This window comes from Prenolepis imparis, unplaced genomic scaffold (assembly GCF_030444845.1).
Source record: "Prenolepis imparis isolate NDT839.2.m4 unplaced genomic scaffold, iyPreImpa1.0 SCAF_1, whole genome shotgun sequence".
NCBI lineage: Eukaryota > Metazoa > Arthropoda > Insecta > Hymenoptera > Formicidae > Prenolepis > Prenolepis imparis.
The window spans coordinates 20,720,201-20,741,739 of NW_028141159.1; the positions used below are offsets into that span (position 1 = coordinate 20,720,201).

Genomic DNA, 21,539 nt, shown 5'->3' on the forward strand with positions numbered 1-21,539 from the left:
TCAATATTTCAATATAACGAGATTAGAGAAATTGATATATAAGATTAATATGAAATGTGTACGATAATAGATAAGAGAACTTAAAAGATTAATATAGTCGGATAAATTTAAATTTTCTCTCTCTCTACCAGCTGACACACATATATATAAACTATATATATACATATTTAAATATTCTCTAGAATATTCATATATTCTTTTAAATTTTCAATGTGAATAAATATATAATTACAATTTAAATGGTTCTGAAATTTTTAAATATATTTAAAATCAAGTTAAGCTCTTTTCTTGTTGTGATTCGATGAGTGAAAAAGTAAAAGTTAAGAATGTATCGTGGTTCATTGACAATTTGCACAGAATACTGAATGGTCTCTCGAGTCTTTTCCTTTATTTTTTTTATTTTGAGAGAGTCACAGCTGTTTTGTGCTAGTACACCGTTACTCCAATCTACGGACAGTAGCTGTTTCTATTTATGTATGCGGAAGGGGAATACATGTTCTCCGGTGATCCTCGCTTTTTGCGTGTTGTATCGTGAACGGTTACCTTCCTCGCCGGCGGCATGTATCACGCCGGACAAAGCGTTCCTGAGGGACTCCTCGGTAGCACCTGCGCACTCCAGGAACAGACCACCATTCTCGAAGTTGTAACACGGGCAGCCGGGTATTGTGTCTGGTGGCGGACACTTGGCGCCCCTCGCTTCCTGCGTCGCCATACAGGCCGCCAATATCACCGAGTAGATGATGCGGAAACTGTCCCGACGACGATTCCGCCGATTGTCACGTTCTCTGCACGACGGGGTCGACGTTTGTCGCCACTTTCGTCTGGTCCGCGGCCGCGTCGTCCACATATTATTATTATCGCGCCGCTTCGTTCCCGGCTCGTCCCGATTCGTTCATCGTTTCTCGCCCCGACACTCACGGATTTCACCCCCGCGAATACACTGCGAACAATGCGAAGAAATTTAATTAGATACGAATTTTAATTAGATACGTGACGAAAAAAATTATTTTTTTTTTGCGTATATATACAATTCGATTTGTCGTTTTGATATTCGGATATTAATATTCTCGAAAATAAATGGGAGAGGGAGAGTATCTAGAAGTGCGTTTGACAGTTTGGACAGTACAATTTTAATCTGATTCTTTATCGACGCAAGACAGATTTTAGATTTAAATTATATCGAATTTAATGTCAGGACATCTTGTGTACTGTTCTTGATAGTAATCTTATGAACTGGAAAATGCCTAAGAATACACTTGGTGAAGAAAAAGATATATGAAACAAAAACAGAATCAAGATTTTATCTTTTATTTTTTATTAGATATACTTCTTATATTAACCAATATAGATTTTCATATTAATATTTATTCAAGTATTTATACATTTCCAAATTTATAAATATTTAAGTTATTTCTGGAAACGTTACGTTTTCTTTAACGTAAGTAGCTGTACAGATTCATCTCTTTTTTTATTCCAACTATAAGAAAAGATTATAAATTCTATAATCTCTTTTTTTCAGAGTGTAAATGCCGTAAGTTGTATTTTGTCTTATGTTTTGTACGTCTACGAAAAATATGATTATCTTATTTTCAACGAACCACGAACCATATACATGCACACGTACTTCTCAGACAAACCTCAATTTTCAGCAAGGGAAGGTCAGATCTCGCGGGACCAAAAAGCCGACGAGTAAACGTTCTTAGGGGGAAAAAAAATCAACAGGGTCGTTGGTCAACCGGGCTAGTCTCAATGTCTCTCGTTCAAGGGATACCGATTCCGAAGATCATCCCGCGACGGTCGTAATTTAATGCCCGTAGTAAATCTCCGAGGCTCGGGGATGCTGTCGCATACCCGCGTGACCCGTTACGAGATCGGAAAAATATGACCGGATTGGACGGTTGCCAGATGGTGTCTTAAGATGCTCGGTTGCGAGACCGGAGGGAGGAAGGTCACGTATGTAGGGGACATGATCGAGAATACGAAGTGGTAAATGGGTGTCGATTTCCTCCGTGTGCTACGCCTTGTACAGCCTGTCATTCTTCGAATAACTTTGTTAGGGTCGTGCTTGCAGCGCGAGGTAACGTTAGGTCATTGGCTGCATCGAAGTAGAAAAATCAATATGCTTGCCGACTGCTCTATGTCGGGGGGATATTTTATTTTTTAATCTGTTTGCGCTTATCGCCTTCTCTACTTAGATCCCTTGTAAAATTCCATCCGTTCTCGGGATCGTTAGACATTTTCTCGTTCGTATCCTCATTAATTAATTCGCCAGATTTTCACGGCAGATATGCAACGCATTATTTCTGCTGAAATTAAGGTAGTTAATTAAATTCTGTACTAATTAGATGACAAGCTAATTACAGTTTATATTACATGGTTAAATGATATAAAGCTCTGGTTTCTAGATGTTGAAAAAAAAAAAATAAATTGAAAAAGCAATCGAGTTGTAAAATGTCACAAATGTTAAGAAAAGCTTCCACATTGAAATATTAATATCAAACATAATATTATTTAATAAATAAATGTGATTTTTAAATTCGGCCATATTTCTTAATTTATAATATTATTTGCATAAATAATAAAAATAATAAGAAGGAATCGTGATTAATAAATAGGTGAATGTTTTTTTTTCTCAATATTGTTCAATGATGCGTTTCTGACAATCTATTTGATTGTATGATCGTATAATTATTCACCAAGTCAGACATATGTTAGACATATGTTGTAAACGTTACACAATGTATTTAAATGAAAATTACTTTAGGGATTAGATCTCATTACTTAGGGATTAGATCTCAAAGTTAAGGTATTATATCCTGCGGCAATTTGTAACGCGAGTAGCACACAGTCGGTTGATAAAGGCAGTTGAATTTGCTTTGTCGGTGAAAATAGGACAGAGTTTAATTACGCGTTACGCGGAGTCTTAATTTACGAAAAACTTGCAAGAGATAACAGAGGCGCGAACGAAATAAAATGCTTGCTAAGCTATTACTTGAAAACTAGGTGAGTTTACGTGCCATTATAAATTCCAAGGGGTACGCATATCTTTGCGTAATATATTGGATCGGATCGTAAGGTCGAACTTCGTCGTTTGCAAGCACGAAAGTTGTTCCGCGTTATAATTCCAAGAAGCTTCTGCCGTTGCTCTTGTTTCCGAACTGAGAAATCTTTCGTGTACTCGACGTTTTACTCTTGAAGGACTTGGCGCAATATTTGGATAGCGTTACGTAATGGTTCGACAGGTTTGAAAATCTACTGAAGGAAACTGGCTGTGTGCAGCTACTTTCCTTCCATCACATGTCAGGCGTGTATTTTAAAAATTACATTTATCAATGTAGTATACGCGTTTATAAAATAAATCTATAATACATTTTTGTTTATATTTTAATTTAACTTTTAAAATAAATATTTCTATTTGTATTCACTTATATATTTTAATCGATATTTATATATATCGGATTTTCAAATCTACCTCTAAATAAGCGATAAAGCTGAAATATATTGTGGCTACTATTGCGATGTAAATTGCTTGTTAAAGTTGTTGATAAAATAAATTATGTTGACAATTGTATAATAAAATATATAACAGATTCTGAATATATATATATATATATATATATATATATAAAATGTATATATGTATATATGTATGTATATATATATATATATATATATATATATATAATCACTAGCGGATCCTGACGTCGATAATGGGGGGGGGGGGGTTGCAAAATTATTTTATTTAATATTTTTGGTTTCATGATTAGCTTTTATTCCAGGATCAACGACGTTGATAGCTCTTTAATGTTTGTTTTTCTTTATTTATATTTTTTAAACAAATTCAGCAAAACTGTTTCTTTTAATTTGCAAGGGGGTGGGGGTAACCCCCCCCCCCAGGATCCGCCAGTGTGTATATATATATATATATTATATAGATATAAAGAATTTCTCGCCTAATTATTTTCATGCAACGAAATTATCTCATCATTTCGTCGTATGTCTGACTTAATCTAAACTTAACTCCTTGAATGCGTAATAAGTATAATTTCCAGTGTATCTTATACATACATATTGTATATATTATATAGATATAAAGAATTTCGCCTAATTATTTTCGTGCAATGAAATTATCTCATCATTTCGTCGTATGTCTGACTTAATCTAAACTTAACTCCTTGAATGCGTAATGAGTATAATTTCCAGTGTATCTTATACTTTTATATATATATATATATATATATATATATATATGTATATGTATATTATATAGATATAAAGAATTTTGCCTAATTATTTTCATGCAACGAAATTATCTCATCATTTCGTCGTATGTCTGACTTAATCTAAACTTAATTCCTTGAATGCGTAATGAGTATAATTTACAGTGTATCTTATACTTTTATATATATATATATATACACATATATATATATATATATATATATGAAAGTATAAGATACACTGTAAATTATACTCATTACGCATTCAAGGAGTTAAGTTTAGATTAAGTCAGACATAGGACGAAATGATGAGATAATTTCAAGCACGAAAATAATTAGGCGAAATTCTTTATATATATATAATATATACAATATGTATGTATAAGATACACTGTAAATTATACTTATTACGCATTCAAGGAGTTAAGTTTAGATTAAGTCAGACATAGGACGAAATGATGAGATAATTTCATGCACGAAAATAATTAGGCGAAATTCTTTATATATATATATAATATATACAATATGTATGTATAAGATACACTGTAAATTATACTCATTACGCATTCAAGGAGTTAAGTTTAGATTAAGTCAGACATAGAACAAAATGATGATAATTTTGTTGCACGAAAATAATTAGGCGAAATTCTTTATATGTATATAATATATACAATATGTATGTATAAGATACACTGCAAATTATACTCATTACGCATTCAAGGAGTTAAGTTTAGATTAAGTCAGACATAGGACGAAATGATGAGACAATTTCACGCACGAAAATAATTAGGCGAAATTCTTTATATGTATATAATATATACAATATGTATGTATAAGATACACTGTAAATTATACTCATTACGCATTCAAGGAGTTAAGTATAGATTAAGTCAGACATAGGACGAAATGATGAGATAATTTTGTTGTACGAAAATAATTAGGCGAAATTCTTTGTATCTATATAATATATATTATATAGATATAATATATATTATATAGATATAAAGAATTTTACCTAATTATTTTCGTGCAATGAAATTATCTCATCATTTCGTCCTATGTCTGACTTAATCTATACTTAACTCCTTGAATGCGTAATGAGTATAATTTACAGTGTATCTTATACTTATATATATACACTAGGATCTTGACGTCGATAGCTCTTTAATGTTTGTTTTTCTTTATTTATATTTTTTAAACAAATTCAGCAAAACTGTTTCTTTTAATTTGCAAGGGGGGGGAGTTTAACCCCCCCCCCCCTCCAGGATCCGCCAGTGTATATAATATGTATATACATAATATAAAATGTGTGTGTAGAGGGAAGGAGGATAAAATTTGAATAAGAGTTTCCACCAGTTCATATTCGTGCTGGCATAATTATAAATTTCAAATTAAATTCGCAAAGTTTTCGCAAAAGTTGCGGGATTTATCTTGGAGACTTTTCGCGATGCTCTCAAAGTTTTCAACCACCCTCGAAAAGATTCTCAATTACGCGCGTCGTTCGCACGCATGCTAAATATGTATGTATATATTCCTGCCTCTCGATATCGTTTCCCAAAGCGTTTCGCGTCGCGTTGCGTCGAGTCGGCGTTATACGTTCGAACAGATTCCGCATCCGGGAGGAGATACAACGAGTCGACCTGGCGTTTCCGGCGCGGCCTAACGTTTCGCCAGGCCGGAACGTTCTGATCCATTACCGCCGCAGCGAAATTGAATTTCGCTCGGGACGACGCGGCGATGCGGCTTGACGCCGCGCGCAAGCCCGGATTAAATCGTTGCGGCCTCCGAGCAAACCGCGGCCACTAATGAAGCGTACCGCGTTGAATTTAAAAGATTTCCCTCCGCCTTCTCTTCCACCCTCGCCGCGGGAGGTCGAGAGGGCAACGAGAGTTCGCGTCCTCGCGCGAAATTGCAGTCAACCGACTCTTTCGCTCTTCCCTTCTCTCTTTCTCTCTCATCTCGGCTATGTCTTAAAGGGAGAACGAGAAGGAGGAACGTGGTTGCAACGGATGTATCTATGCATACGGTTCTCTCCGTTCTCCTCTCTCACCCACTTAGGAGAGGACGCCTAACGAGCTCCCCGACCACCGGGGAGTGCTTTGCAGTTGTTCACCTATTTAAATAAGAACCGCCGATGGTAATGAGAATGCAAATAGCGTGACACGCCCTTACGCGAGCTTCGCCTCACACGCTGTGGAATAATAAAAAGCGTTGCGGCAAGACGAGTATACTTGTATCGCGAGCTTCAACCATCCCTATATAAGATCGTGGATGGATGCGTCTACAGCGGTTGTGCATTTTCTTGCTTGCCGAGCTCTATGGAATCTAGAATCTAGGATTAAGGCATAATGAGACTAAGAATATATTTAATAAGTTTGAGCGAGCGAGGTAAATATAGATGTATCTTTGTGTGGGTGTTTTGAATGAGATTGCAAAGCTAGGCGTTGTATATTCTGATTGTAAAAAAAGAAAAAATAGCGTGCAATGTGTCTGATGACGCAACGGATTTTACGATCTATGTTTTGAGAGAAATGTAAGGATTTCCGTCCTCTCAGTCAAGAAATAAACGCAAAGAAAGAATGGGACCACGGATTTACGGTCGTAAAAAAGCTTGACGCAATAGCAGCGCGAAAGGTCTTCAAAAAAAGTCGCAAGAAACGCTCAAAGTTTCTCAAAATACCATGTCGGATACGTTTATGATCGATATTGAAGGAGAATAGACATTTGATTTTTTTTATCACAAAAGAGATTTGTGACCTCGATTTTTTTCTCCTAGATGGTTGAATTATTTTTATTTTCTTATAGTTATTCGATTCGAGATCTGGTTTTATGAAAAGGGAGAGAAAAGAATCACGATAACTTACACAAAATTTGCACCAAATTATAAAATTGGCCTTATTTTTGTTAATTAAATGACTAATAAATAATGCACTGTCTCTAGACACGTATTTCGTGCAATCGCGAGTTTTATTCATGTTTTTGACGGCAAGCATCAGCGGGAATGACTTTACCTGATAACGTGGAAGTAAACTTACGTAACTGAAAACGCAGAACCGTGATACACCGAAGGAAGCGCGACGAAGTAGATCCGTTTTATGAGTTCTAGGGTCATCATGAAATAACATCGTCGAGATCGCTTAATAACTTGTACTTCGCCGAGTTCTGTTTCGCCGGCGCATCGAGGCAATATCGTGCAATTTCTGCCCGCGGAAATAAAACGCTTCTCTTCCGAGAGAGAGAGCGAGAGCTTACCGGCTTTAATCGTATTTCCGTGTCGATCACGTTCCGTAATCTGTGTGATGGAAATCCTTCCGAAACGATCGACGTTAAATCTCTAATTTTATCGATCGATTATTAAAAATTGAGCCGCGCACGGATCGCGGAGAAGAGATGCGGATTTTACGTGTCTTACGTGCCTCGCATGAACTTAGGTTTCATCTCGAGATCGCGTATAACAAGTAGTACTGCTGAAAATAAGCGAAAATAACTGGCAAGTTTTGTCGAGCAGTCTTAACGGAGGGATCTTAAGCGCACGTTTTAACGTCAATCTGCCTTTGTTTCTAGAGAACGATAATCTATGATAAACTTAGCTCTTAGAGAAATCAAGTGTCAATGCTAATTGTTTCGAGTAAACAAACTTTCCTTCGATCATTTGTTTCATGTCGACTTTAGCTTAACATTGATTTTATCCGAAACTTCTTAGTCGTAACGTAATATCGCAAAGTGGAAAGATGCGATTTTCTTCCGGGACTTCTGCGAGCAAAAAGTGGGATTTTATGTTCGCTAAAAAATGTAAAATATCTCTTGAAATGTAAAATCAATCTGTGTAAAATAATACATAGCAAATCAAATAAATATCATATCGAGTATCGTGCATCGTTACATAACGCAAGAGAATTTTCCATTGCTTTGGTTGCGAATCGATGCAAATCTTATCTTAACTGTTAACATATTTATTTGATATTATTTCTCTTATCTGGATATAGATCAATAATATTGTAATACAAAAATGTCATTTTTCTATTCTGTATTTTTGCACACAGTACACTTTTAATAATACCTTTTTTTCATAGATAATCGACATAGAATATTTGAGACAACGACTAGCCTTGACATATTTGATACGTGAGTGCATATATGTTATATCAAAAGTACGTTTTAAGTCGTAAAACGTCATTATTTATTTAACTTCTTTGGTGAAACGAATCAGAGAAATTCAATGCAATATTGCGCAAAACGCGATAATCCTTTTTTTTTCAATCAAATTTCATTCCGAATTTCAAACTTGAATTTTCCGCTAAACCGCGTTCCTCAATTAAGAAGTCCACGATGAATTCCCGACGGGGTAATTTATTTCAAGTGGAAAATATATATAAATGACGTCGGAGAATAATTTACTTCGAGGTATTCGCGGCTAATGTAAGTAAGAGTTAAAGTTTGGATGGTCCTCACGCAGCTGGTATATCGGTCGTTTACCGCCACTCGAATATTTTTTTCTCCACAGAAGAAATTACATATACCATAATCCCATAAATGCACCGAATTCGTCGTGTTTCAACGCAATTATGTAAAAGAAGCTTTTACAAAGTTTCGGCGGCAATTAGTTCCTCTCGATCGTGTTTTAATTTTTTTTTCTTAAAATTGGCGGAAAGATTGAAGATCTACGGTACATCTTCGAGTCTGATCACGAATACGATAGATGGACTTTCAGTGGGAAATAAAAGTGCGGAAAACGTTAAATCGCGACACGTCGTAATCCGTTACGGGCTACTGGTTTTAAGGCGTGCGAACCTGCTTCGAGTACAAAACAGCGAGTGTAAAACATCAACAGCGTACATACACAGCCTCCTTCGCGAGAATATCGCTCTCGAGATAAGATGACATGCGGCTTAAACGCATAAGAGCATGGAACATTGGATGCATCCTCAAAGGAAATTTAACCTCGTTGACCTGACAAAAAAGTTCTTGGCGGTGCAATTAGTACGTGGCGCGTGAAACAGTTCTTGGAAGAGCGTCCTGACTGCAGATAAGATTTCATTAACCGTAATTAGTGGCTATAAAGGTTAATTACCCTGGGGATTAAACGACAAACCTTTTCTTGCTCTATTCGCCGATATGTAAATACATCGGGAAGCCTGTATACCTTGAAAGAGAAAGAGAAAATATACGAGAAAAATATTTTATTGCAAATATTCGATATCTATCGACATTTATAACGTGATATGTTTTTTATTCTCCCAATGTAAACATTTTATATAGATCAAATTTTATACGAATTTTTATACTTGTAAAACATGTTTTAATCACGCGTTACGTTATTCGATTCTTCTTTATTCGATTATTTTTCTACGATTGTAAACATAAAAAATGAATAATATTTTCCTGTAAAATGGTTATTAGCGACACTTCTTTGCGCATCCACACGCAATAATAAAAATATATGATAAAAAAGCATAAAGTTATATCTCTGGCTTTTGGCGAATGAGAAAATTTAAATCAGAACATTTTACGTCACATGCTTCTTCGTGGCGTATAAACGCCTTGCAATGTCGTGTCGGAATTTTGAAATAGTCCGCGAGGAATACGTAAATAGTACTTTCGAAATTTATATTCACGAAATAAACTAGCAGAGACATATAGGATACAGGCACTAAATCATTGTATATAACGTAAAACGGACAGGAAAAGGAGCTTTTTATCAATTCTATTATTATTAACTTATATTATTATTAACTTATAAGCTCGATAGAACTTTTCATATATATTTGTACTTAAATAAATTTATAATTGTAAATGTATAATTAATTTTAAATTAACTTTATTTTAAATTATTCTTATTCTTCTGTAATATCGACATTAAATGCTATTATTAAATTATTCAATACTATTTTGCTCCTGATAAAGTATTTAAAATAATTAAAATTAAATTAAATTTTTTATATTAATAAAATTAAAATATAATTTCAGAAAAATAGTAGAAAACAATAACAATTTTCAATGCTATATCGTAACGCACATCATATCTAACTAAAACAAATTCCAGAGAAATTCTTTTTCGTATGTTATTCTTAGACAAGAATTATATTTTTACATCAAAATAACGGATGAGTTCATGTCCGAGTAAGACAAATGAGGATGTGTTGAAAAATAAAGAAACATTAGACACATTATCTACAATGTTGAACATTACATTTCAAGATGTACATATTTCTGAAAGAGCTTTCTTCAAGTCGCATATAAAATGTAAAAAGTGTTGCGTTAATACAATTACAAAAATATTAAACACGAGCTTTTTTGTTAAACACGCTCATTTGTACAAGTGTTATCACCTTTGTAACACTTTTGCATTCACGATTTGTTTGTATTTGACATAATAATGATAAAGTTGTGTATATAGTTGTATTATAGGTTTTTATATATAGTTGTTTTTTTTTTCTTATTAAAAATTAATTCCGCATCATAATACGCTATCGCGAGAGATAGTAGCCTTTAACGATTATTGGCGAAAAGAAAAATCTCCATGTCTTATCGTATCTCGTTACCACTTTCGCATACCCATTAAACCTCAATACTTATCAATAATAGAGGTACGAAGACGGTTATCCGGCTGCGGCCAGCTAAATCGCCTATGTACATTTGTACATATTTGTTTGTATATACCAATCGATATACATCATTATTCAGGAACGCGAATCTATTCTAGTATATTCGCATAATAATCGCGCCAACAATATTGCAGTATAATTCATGTAAAATTGCTTTAATCACCAAACTGCATTAATAGTTCTGAGTCCTTTCAATAATCCATATTTGACATCGCGATAATACTCCTATATAAGATATATCAATTAATAGAGGACGTAACTATTACTATTTATAGCTGTATTAAAAGTTACATTAATAATAAAGTAGTGATACTATATTAAAATTGACATATATATTCGCGTACATGTGAGATTCAATATTTCTAAGCTTCGCTTTCAAGCGCGATACATTCAGACACAAGTTAAACATGCGACGACTGACTTCTTGAGTTGCAGCGACGTCATTTCGCTTCATATCCGTCGGATGCAGTAATTACTACGTGGCGTAATCAAACGCGGTCATCTTCGAGATTATCCGCGTACCTGTATTTTCTCATGTCGCGCAGGAAATGAAAGCGCGTCTCCGTTGATCGAGGAAAGTTTCGGCCGGATGCGAGTTAAATCAGAGCGAGAGAGAACATATCGACCAAGTCGATCGCGCAATAATCCGGCGATAAGTTTTATTAAGCGGGATATACATATAACTTTCGTGTTTATCGTTATAGTATATATATCAGATGAGCGCATCGGACGAGTAAATTCGGTTTTACGAAAAGACGACTGTGTCCAAATTGCGTTCGGCGGAAATTTCGCGATTCCGATCGGACGTGAAACCCCGGCCTGGACGATCCAATCTGCTTGTAAAAGCAGTAACACGCGCCTGGATGTGAGATCCGGTCCTCTCTCGTAAATCCGAAGTCGGAGCCGCAATCTCGATGGATTACGTACACTCCGTCGCTATTTTACAATGCGTCAGGGAGGGTAAACTCGAAAAGGGATACTCTTGCGAGACTTGACTAGGAGAGTCCACTAGGATCTACGTGTGTGAATCTTTCTCGCCTTCGTCTCTCTCGGTCTCGTGTCTCGACAATAAATTTCAAGCCTCTCCTGTGACGCCCGTCGAAAACATATATTCCCCCTCGCACGACGTTAACCGCGAAACCTCCCTGATCGCTTTCCTCAACGCGAGCACGTAATGCGGATATAAAGTTGTCGCGGAGAGTTAATAAGACGTCGGAGATAATAACGCGGTGTCGGGCGAGAATTTCGCCACGAAATGGCTCGGAGCGTTATGTTAAGACGCGTTAATGCGGAAACGCCAAACGCGTAGGTATGTAACTTTTGCAAGCGCAGGAGTCTCTCGCTTTCCCGACGTCTTTTCGCTATGTTACTCCGAGTATCGCTCTGTTTCTCGCAACTTTTACCTTTGTGCCTGGGAAATTCGGCTTTGTCGCGGAAAAAGGATCCTTCCTGTGTGAGTGGTTGCAGTAAAAGTTTGTGATGCGACGTCCATTTCGGAGATGACAAGGCTCTATAAGCCTGCTGCTGTTGCGGGAATATATATCTTTCTGTATATATATATATCGTGCAGTGAGTAAAGAGACTCTAATTTAGCATTATTTTTAGAATATATTTCTCTCATTAAAATTATGTACCAAAATTTAAATGATAAATTGAGAATAATCTTTTTTTTCTCAATTATAAGCCTTTTTTTATATTTTTCGAATATTTTTCTAGAAATAGTCAACGTTGAGCCCAATTATGTGTAATCGTTTATTTTTCAATCTATGAGCATTATCTCGAGAATTTAATTTTTAACAAAAATTTAAATTTAAGAACATTATTCTTTTATTTGTTTGCTTACACACAAGAATGATTTGATATTCCGTTGCTTTGCGTGTTGGTATAAAAATCATTCCGTTCAAAAAACTTTATAATCCAATGGAAAAGTTTCTCCGCTGATGTAATAACCGCTTCAGAAAAAGATGTTTTTCACAAGAATTTGAGTGACGTCGATGATTATACAATAGTTTTATCTCATGTTAGAGAAAACTTTGCTGCAGTTGTTGCGATCGTAATACGATACTCACAAGGAAAAAAAAATAATTTTGAAATAAATTTAAATCATATATATACGCGTAGTTTTAAATTATTGTATGTAAATTTATTAATTACATATATAATATTGTATATAAAATATATTAGTTTAAATCAAGTATTATAAATTATCTGCGTATTATAATCTTTCTTCAATTCGTATTAATCAAAAACTAATTATCTATTAAACGCTACCATGAAGAAGGAATTTGTTTAAAATTATTATAATGGATATGTAATTGGATTTATTATTTATATACAATTGCGAATTGTCGAATATATTCTGCTACTTGTTCTCGATAGGGATGTAATCATTCTCCGAAACGCATTATACGGCAACAAAACTCCGCAAAAATATTTAATTGGATAATTAATTTAACCTAATAATAAGCAAACTGGATTACTAATTTATAATATTATTGCTGCAAATTAAATTAGAGTTTCATTAAATTGCAATTTTGTATTACATTCCGTACGTGTATCTCTCTTTTAAGCGGCTTCCAGATCTCTCGCGCGTCGTCAAGATCAGACACGATAATGTTGCTTGAAAATTTGCAGTAGAAAAACGGTAATCTCCGCGACGTTTTATCAGGGGTATAGCCCGGCGTTGATGAAACATGAAGATGAAAACGTGTTATCGCGGGAGGAATCGGGCGGAATTCACGCGACAGACACACACAGGTTTATATACGACGTGCGCATGTTAAAAGCCGGTGCTGTCGCACGGTTCACGGATTTTTCTATGTGACTCCTGTTCCGGGAGGGTGAGTTTAAAGGCCAGCCACCCGCGGTATGTACCATCATATTACCGTAGGCCAAGCGAGCTACTCGGCCTTGAGCGAGCGTTTTTCTAAAAGAGCTTCCACCGGAGCGGGAGCGCTTGATGCGAGATGACTCGCCCGTCGAGATAACTACTGAACCAGGAAACAACCGACAGTGACAGACCCCGGTCGGAGAGCGCGCACAGTTGCTCCGGGCTGCATTTATCGTAACCTAAATCTGAAATGGACGCGACTTCCCGCGACAACTGTGGGACTGTGACTGGGTTTATTTTTTTTCCCCGCCAATATTGTCGGCGTGGAGTATCGTCGAGTGAGGGTCCGTGTTTCGAATCGATCGAAAGTGCTCGTCCGTCTCTTGCAAACAAACGAACGGACGCGTGGACGAGCGGACGAGCGGAAAAAAAGAGAGAGATAATCAAACTTCGACTCAATTTGCTGCCGTTCAGAACCGAGGCGGCTGGATTTTCATTTTTGTTGCGACCTTTTCGATGCGAGTATCTGTTAAATGGCAGGACAGGGATTAATTACTTTCCCCTTTGCTGGCGTGTTCCTGACGCCTCGTTGAAGTGAAAATCTACGTTGCTTCTCCATTTCGTTGTTTTTCAATCGCTTTATTTTTCAGATTCAGTAAGCTTTTGAATCGAGAAAATCTTTTTTCGCGAATAAAATTTACACTTTCACGTGGAAGTGTAAATAAAAATACGAGATTTTAATTTGATACTTATACCTCATCTCGAAGCAATTTAATTTTCAATTTCAAAAATCGATATCAATGCATATTTATATATTTTAAAAGAACCGAAATTTTTTCCTCTCGTGGCTTATCTCGTTTATAATTTCTTTATCAATAAATATGAATAATCTGCATTAGGAATTCGCGTGTATTTCACATAAGATCGTAGATATTTAGACGATTAGCTTATTAACGATGTACATTTCTTGTGTACCTGTGAAGGCGTTCGAGAACATTACTGGTAATAATTTCCACTAATACATAAGACATGTATTTTAGGTGTTAACGAGTTTCCTATAATGTAGAATTTAATAGACTGATTCTCCAAAGCATTTAAATTTAATCCTCAACTTTTGTTATTATCCTTAATCGTGGCAAAACCACTATGATAAAAAATAAAACTTCTTAACCAGCAATTTTCTAAATAATATTTATGATAACAATGCTCTAACGACTTTACTATACAGGTGGTGAGAGACCACTCATCTTCCTCATTTATCTTCCAAGTTTTAAATAATTTCGCTCGTAAGAAAAACTTATATATACTTTTATTACAAATTTTTCAACTCGTTGAGTGTCATCAGAATGATGCGATCAAAGATAAAATAGAAAGAAATAAAAATGTCTCTTTTTTAAAATGCTTAATTTTTTAACTTTTAAAACGCTTAATTCTTAATTTAGAAAAAACCTTATCTTAATTTTACTGCCTCGGGGATTTATAATATCCATATCAACTCCGATATAAAGTCAGATACTTATTTTCGTATACACTACATAAACATACAAACATGATGTTAATAATCGTGTAATGAAGATGATTTATAGTTAATCGCAGTGATTCGTGTATGATTACATGGCTCGTATTTCATTCTTTCTATTAAAGAATGTCAGAAACTAAAATGTAAAAGGCAGATATTCGACGATATTTTAGTTTCCTTGGAAATTGGAAATTCGTATATTGAAATTGGCTTTTTTTTCCTTATGCCGTAACTCACAGTCGAGGTTTGTAATTTCAAACGGGGAGCAGATTGGTTAATCTCTTGGGGAACGGGTGTATTTCGCGTTATTATTTATTTGGCGTGCAGCATACAGTTTCCTTGGCCGATAAACTGTTCGAGATAAATATGTAAAACCGGTGCAGAGAATAAGCATAAACGCTTGAATAAATAGAGTTACATCAACCACACTCGTGAATTTATGATTTAATTCTTAAAGAATTATATTCTATATGAAAAAAACATAATAATTGTGTGTGTACTTTTATTTTAAAATAACTTCAATTCTACATTCTCTTACGTACATATTTAAGAGGAATCTCGAAATGTATTGGGTTGATTCATAAATAAATTCTGCTACAAATAAATAATTATTGAATCACTTCTTCTGAGAAACTATGAGTTTTTATATCGAAACGAAACAATCACGACAGATGTATACGTGCAACAACTACAGCGAGTACAAGAAAAATTGCAAAAAAAACGACTAGCTCTCATCAATCGCAAAAATGTGATTTTCCGAACATTTCGACGACACGACAACGCTCGACCACAGCATTGCTAAAATAACCCGGGAAAAAATTCTAGAACTGTCATGGTCAGTTCTATCTCATCCTCCTTATTCTAGATTTTCCGTCAGATTTTAGGTCACTTTAAAATTCATTAAATAAAAAAAAATTCATAATAATAACGAGATCGATGACTTTGTAAAAAAACTTCTTGCATCAGAATCCCCAAAATTCTTCAAGGAAGGAATTAATAAATTATCATTTAAATGGAAACAAGATGTCTTTAATAATGGAAAATATATGACAAATTAAAATTTATCATATAAATAATTTTAAATATAAAAATTCAGTTTGTTAAATAAGACGGAACTTAATTACGAATCAGCCCAATAAATCGGCATTTCTATATTTTCTCCAAAATATATACAAACAATGAAAAATTGAACTTCAGTTTCAGTGGAATAAGATGTAATATTAGGATTAAAATCAACTGTTTAAAGAATTTCAAATATTTGAAATATTATTTATCATTGAATTATTAGAGAGAACTCTTTGAGCGCACTAAGTAAATTGATCCCTTTAAAAATACAGCATCGCGTTGGTTCGAATTACGGATGAACTGGTCGATGATGCGCACCAGGCTATACATCAGGCTATACGAAGTCTGGAGAACCGCGTTCGCCTTCTCGTCACGTAACATCCCCGATACGAGCGAAATAAGTTATCGCGCAAACCGTGTAAACACACACTCTTCCGCGACGGGGCGAGTAAAAATACAATCCGCTATCAATGCCATATGTTTCTCGCGGAAAATGCAAATTTCTGCCGTGCGGCTCTACGTGAACGGCGTCGCGGAGATACGCACCCGTCCTCGACGGCGAAGAGTGCGCGCACCCCGTTCCCGACGTTCGCCGTGGGGTTTGATTTATATGCGAGCCACGACGCGGGCTGCGCTCTCTCTATGATTTATACGTGCCCGCGGTACACTGGAAAGTGGCGAAGTCGGGAAATTGTGGGTAGAACGCCTTCCCCGGCGGGAGACGCGGTCCAGCGGGTCGATTAATTAATTAATTCTGGCGCGGAGAAGCTCGCGCGAGCGGCGTAACAATGCGACGGACATGATGCCGATAGGGATGCGTCGTGTACTTTCGAACGATTAAAGCTCCCGTCGATGTCACGTATTATCGTGCGATCTAAACTCCTAGTTGGATATCGAAGAAACTATTTCCGGAACAGGACTCTTAAACTTTTTAAACTGTATATTATATTTATTCATTATTCAGGGGTACAATTTTTTTTTGCTGAAAATTGAACACTGTATTCATTCAACAAAACGTTAATAAAGGTTATATAGAATGTGTAAAAAATAGAAATTTTTATTTTAGAATGTAAGTCTAACAATGTTTAATTTAACGAAAATTTTTAATAACAGAGAGAGAGATTATCTAAAAAAAATTGCATCTGCCAGAACTAGTATTTTGATTACTTCCATATTTTTTAATAAATTTTATTTTCTATCTATATATATTTCTTTAAAAAAAACCCAAATTTATTAGACGGAAAATAAAATTACAAAGCTGATTTTCAATTAATCATTTTCAGTTAACCATTTTCAGTTAACCATTTCATCTAGCTATTTTTATTAGAGAGAATTCCGTTCACGTTTTATTACACATATGGTTCAATGAACTTATATCAAAAGGTTGAATTTTAATTTCGCCTGACATTTTAATTATTAAAAACACTGAACATTGTCATTATTTTACTCTGTTGCAAGATATAACGAACATTTTCGGTATTTCGATGAAAATATTGTTAATAAATATATTGTACACATCAAAGTATCGAAATATTGCCACGTTTAATGGTATACATCAACTTTTTATCTACGAACTTTGATCGTTCGCGAAAAAATATTTGGAGAAGTATGTTATAAAAAAAAACATTTTTTTTCCTATACAGTTTACAACGCGACTCACATGTATACAAATATACATTTGTAATAGATTACTTTTGTGAAAAACGATCATACATTCTTAACGTTTGATCGCAGTTTTGCCCAGTTATTATATCGAAAAACCTTGTAAAATCTACAATTACATTATATTAGAGTTAAACTTTGCAATTCTGCAATCTAGCGTTAAACAGTTTATGATGTGACATCAATTTGTGCTGTTATTTTTTTCTCTTATTTCTTTTTTATTATTTTCTATATTTTTTAGAGCAGAAAACTATAAAACAATAAATTTTACAAGAAAAAAAGAGTTTATTATTTATTACTATATTTAGAGTCGACAGCTTTTGTCGGAAATATAGAATTCGTGGACTAGCACTCGTCGGTCTCTTTTCCGACAATTAAATCTTATCTATTGCTTTCGGTGTGAACGACGTAAACTCTCTGGACGCACACTCTCTCTCTTTCTCTTTTATCGATTCTCTGGATACTTTTAAATGGAAAAGAGCCACGACATCATAAATGAGTCGATTAAAATCGAGAGGTTTTTTTAAATGTTATTTTGTAGAGATATACATATATGATAACTCGAACAGCATTTTCAATCTCGAGTATCATTATTTCAAGTACGATTATAAATAAAATCAGAATAAATTATGTTTTAGAATATTTTTTTTATATTGATATGATATAATTTTATATTAATATAAATTTCTGTATTTATTTATATGATGTATAACTTTTTATAATCTAGAGATCTTTAAAGCGAGATTTTAGCTTTTTCAGATATATCCGCGCTAATCGATTTGAAAATGTACAACTATATAAAACTCATTAATATAAAAATCAACATTGAAGAAGTCTAATAAAAGAGTGATCTTTTCAACACCAATAGAAAGAAACAACAGAGTCTAGTATCCGTCAGCCAGTACCGAATGGATGCATTAGCAGATGTTGTAAACTGTCACTGATGATTAAATCAATTCTCTCATTATGCATTTCCGTTATTATTTAACAATGCACTGATTCATTTTCGCAAGTGCTACGTCGAGAACGAATCTCGAAATTCTGTGAGAAATTGATCCGCGTGCGGATAATCATATTCTGGGCTTTAATTAGAATTCGATGGCTTTTTGCAAAAAATATCTTGCACATGAAAGACGCAGTTCAGTTATTTTAAATAAAAGATAAAAAATTGAGTAAAACACGACTCAGAACTTACACTAAAAAAATTGTATTCTCATTTTAAAAACTTCCCACTTATTTTTAGAATATTCTGTTCTAAAATAGGTACCAAAAAGTTTCTCTTACTTTAAGAGGAAACTTCTCTAAAGATTAGTATCAAATATTCCTAATTTATAAAAATGTAAACGAAATGGGATTTATTTTTACATTAATAAAAAATACATTATTTCACAAGCAAAGAAAGACTATAAAGAAAGTATAGACATAATTCGAGCTATTTATTAACATCATCTATTTTTCTAATAAATTAAAATTATTCAGTGACAAATATTGCACTGCACTAAATATTGCGACACTAAAACCATATATATTGCTGCAACCATATGACCATATGTCAAATGAACGATCCACATAAAAGAAACATATGACTATTTGTTATTAACAAATATATATTGTACATAGAATATAGAAGATATTCATAATTTTAGTGGATGTTCTAGAAACATTCAAGAATATCTATTAAGAGAAATTAAAGTTACAGTTCTTTTACTTCGAGAATACAATTTTTTCGATGTAACTTAAAACTGTATTAAACAATCGATCGAATTTCAATTGATACTATGAACTGAATATGAGAGATGAATTCCATTGCGCATGACGTGTCGAATATTGACGAATCAATCTTAACATTGTAACTTACGTATTGTGCCTGTGCTGCCGGGTTGATTGTGCCTCTTTTAGTCATTGTACGTTTGCACTTTGCGCACGACGCGTACACGATGCGCGCTATTGTTACATCTCAACGTCACTTTAGCGAACGAACAATAGTCCCGTTAAAGCTGATGTTCGTTTCCCACTAATTACGGATTGTGTATTGGTGCTGGCTCTAAAACAATTCACCAAATCCTGACACTTTAGATTGCATTGTAAGGCAGGCTTGATATTGTGTTGCAATACAATTACATACGTTTTCATTTCTGATGACCGAGTTTGTTTTTAGACAATCGATAGAAAATGATGTAATAGAAAATATCGATATAGAAGATGAATTGCGAAAGTATCGAAATTATTTCGTTAAAAACATAACGTAAAATATTAAGAATATTTTTTATATACAAAAAAGTTTAAATAATTGCGTTAATTTTGTAAAACTTAAAAAATCAATTATTGGAAATCCTTTAAAAATATTGTATTAACGTTAAGGATAAAGTTGAGAAAATAATAGCTTAAGATAACTCGTTGAAATTTTTTTAACGTTATTATCTGTCAGATTATATCCAGCAGAAAAGCGTGGCTTCGTCGCATGCGGGTTCGACGGGCAAACTCTTTTAATTTTGTTCGCTATCTCTTGAAAACTTTCTATACCCGTCCCTGTACACTTCGTCACTCGAATCCGCTGAAACTGATCCTCTGCGAGATGCCACATGTTGACATTGGTTGTACAACACTTATGGTAACCCGCAAAGCGATGCTATTGAATCGAGTGCGATATCACACAGGGAGTGTCCAATTAACATTTTAATCAAATTTCTATTATTTGTAAAATTTTATAGTTATTTTATTACTTTTTTGTGTGTAATTATATTCATAATGCAAGATGGTTCATATCACTTATCGTAACTCATTTCTAATTAATTAACCTTTTGCAAAAGTTAAAATTATACATGAGTTAATAAATGCTTGCATAAATTTCTGTAATGAAGAATGTTTTTTTTTTTAATATTCTTCAATAGGAATGCGAGTAGAGAAGACTCTATATGATATGAATCATTTCTAAGTTAACTCGTGAAAATGATAATACCGAGGATTTCCCAACATATAAGCATGCGCGCCTCTATGAATTATAGGTAGTGGCGCAAACTATCTAAAGTAACTCCATAAACACCTAACTGCTGTAATCCAAAATTATTGGTGACATTAAGCCGTGCAAGAGTATTTTTAGCATTGCTATATATTAAATCTCTCGCAGGCTATAAATTATTGCTCACGTTGTGCTTATAGAATAACTATCGATCATTTTTGGGGATAATTGAAATAATGATGTTAAAAAAGTTCTCTTTTTGTTATCGATCAATTATACGTTCATTTTGGTGCGCGCGTATGTACAACCCTTTCTCTCGTAACTTTCGTGTTGCATTAACGATGCGGTTGAGTAAAGTAACGATTGTTGCATCGCGGGTAGCGTGACTGTTGAGTGCGCACATAAATGGAAAATATGCGAATAATTTAAACTTTGAATATATATATTATATAAAACGTATATATGTAGAGTGCACACGCAGATGTATGTATTAAATGCCTCTGACCTCTCTCGCGTGTATATACAGATATCAAATATTTCTTAAAAACTGATAAGTGCGATTCACAAAAAAAGGATAAAATGTGTATCGCACTTTCTTCATATTACCACGGTAAGTAAGATTTACCGAGAAAGAAGGAAAAACTGTTATGACATTTCTGTGCGTTTTCCACACGAACGT

At 34.4% G+C, this 21,539-nt stretch overlaps 2 protein-coding genes across 6 annotated transcripts in view; one reads left to right on the plus strand and one right to left on the minus strand.

Annotated features, from left to right (window-relative positions):
* Positions 1-21,539, plus strand: part of LOC145935822 (uncharacterized) — an 86,374-nt gene that overhangs the window by 54,302 nt on the left and 10,533 nt on the right. The gene's annotated exons all lie outside the window — the stretch shown is intronic.
* LOC145935802 (uncharacterized) overlaps positions 1-21,539 on the minus strand; it is a 188,830-nt gene that overhangs the window by 9,182 nt on the left and 158,109 nt on the right. For 3 of the 4 annotated variants that reach the window (XM_083037444.1, XM_083037426.1, XM_083037420.1), the window contains one exon: positions 544-940. In XM_083037444.1, coding sequence (XP_082893570.1) covers positions 544-847 — 304 coding nt within the window. In that variant the 5' untranslated portion in view covers positions 848-940. Of the gene's footprint in view, positions 1-543; positions 941-19,759; positions 19,946-21,539 lie in introns of all 4 variants that reach the window. The other variant, XM_083037435.1, reaches the window with a different exon arrangement.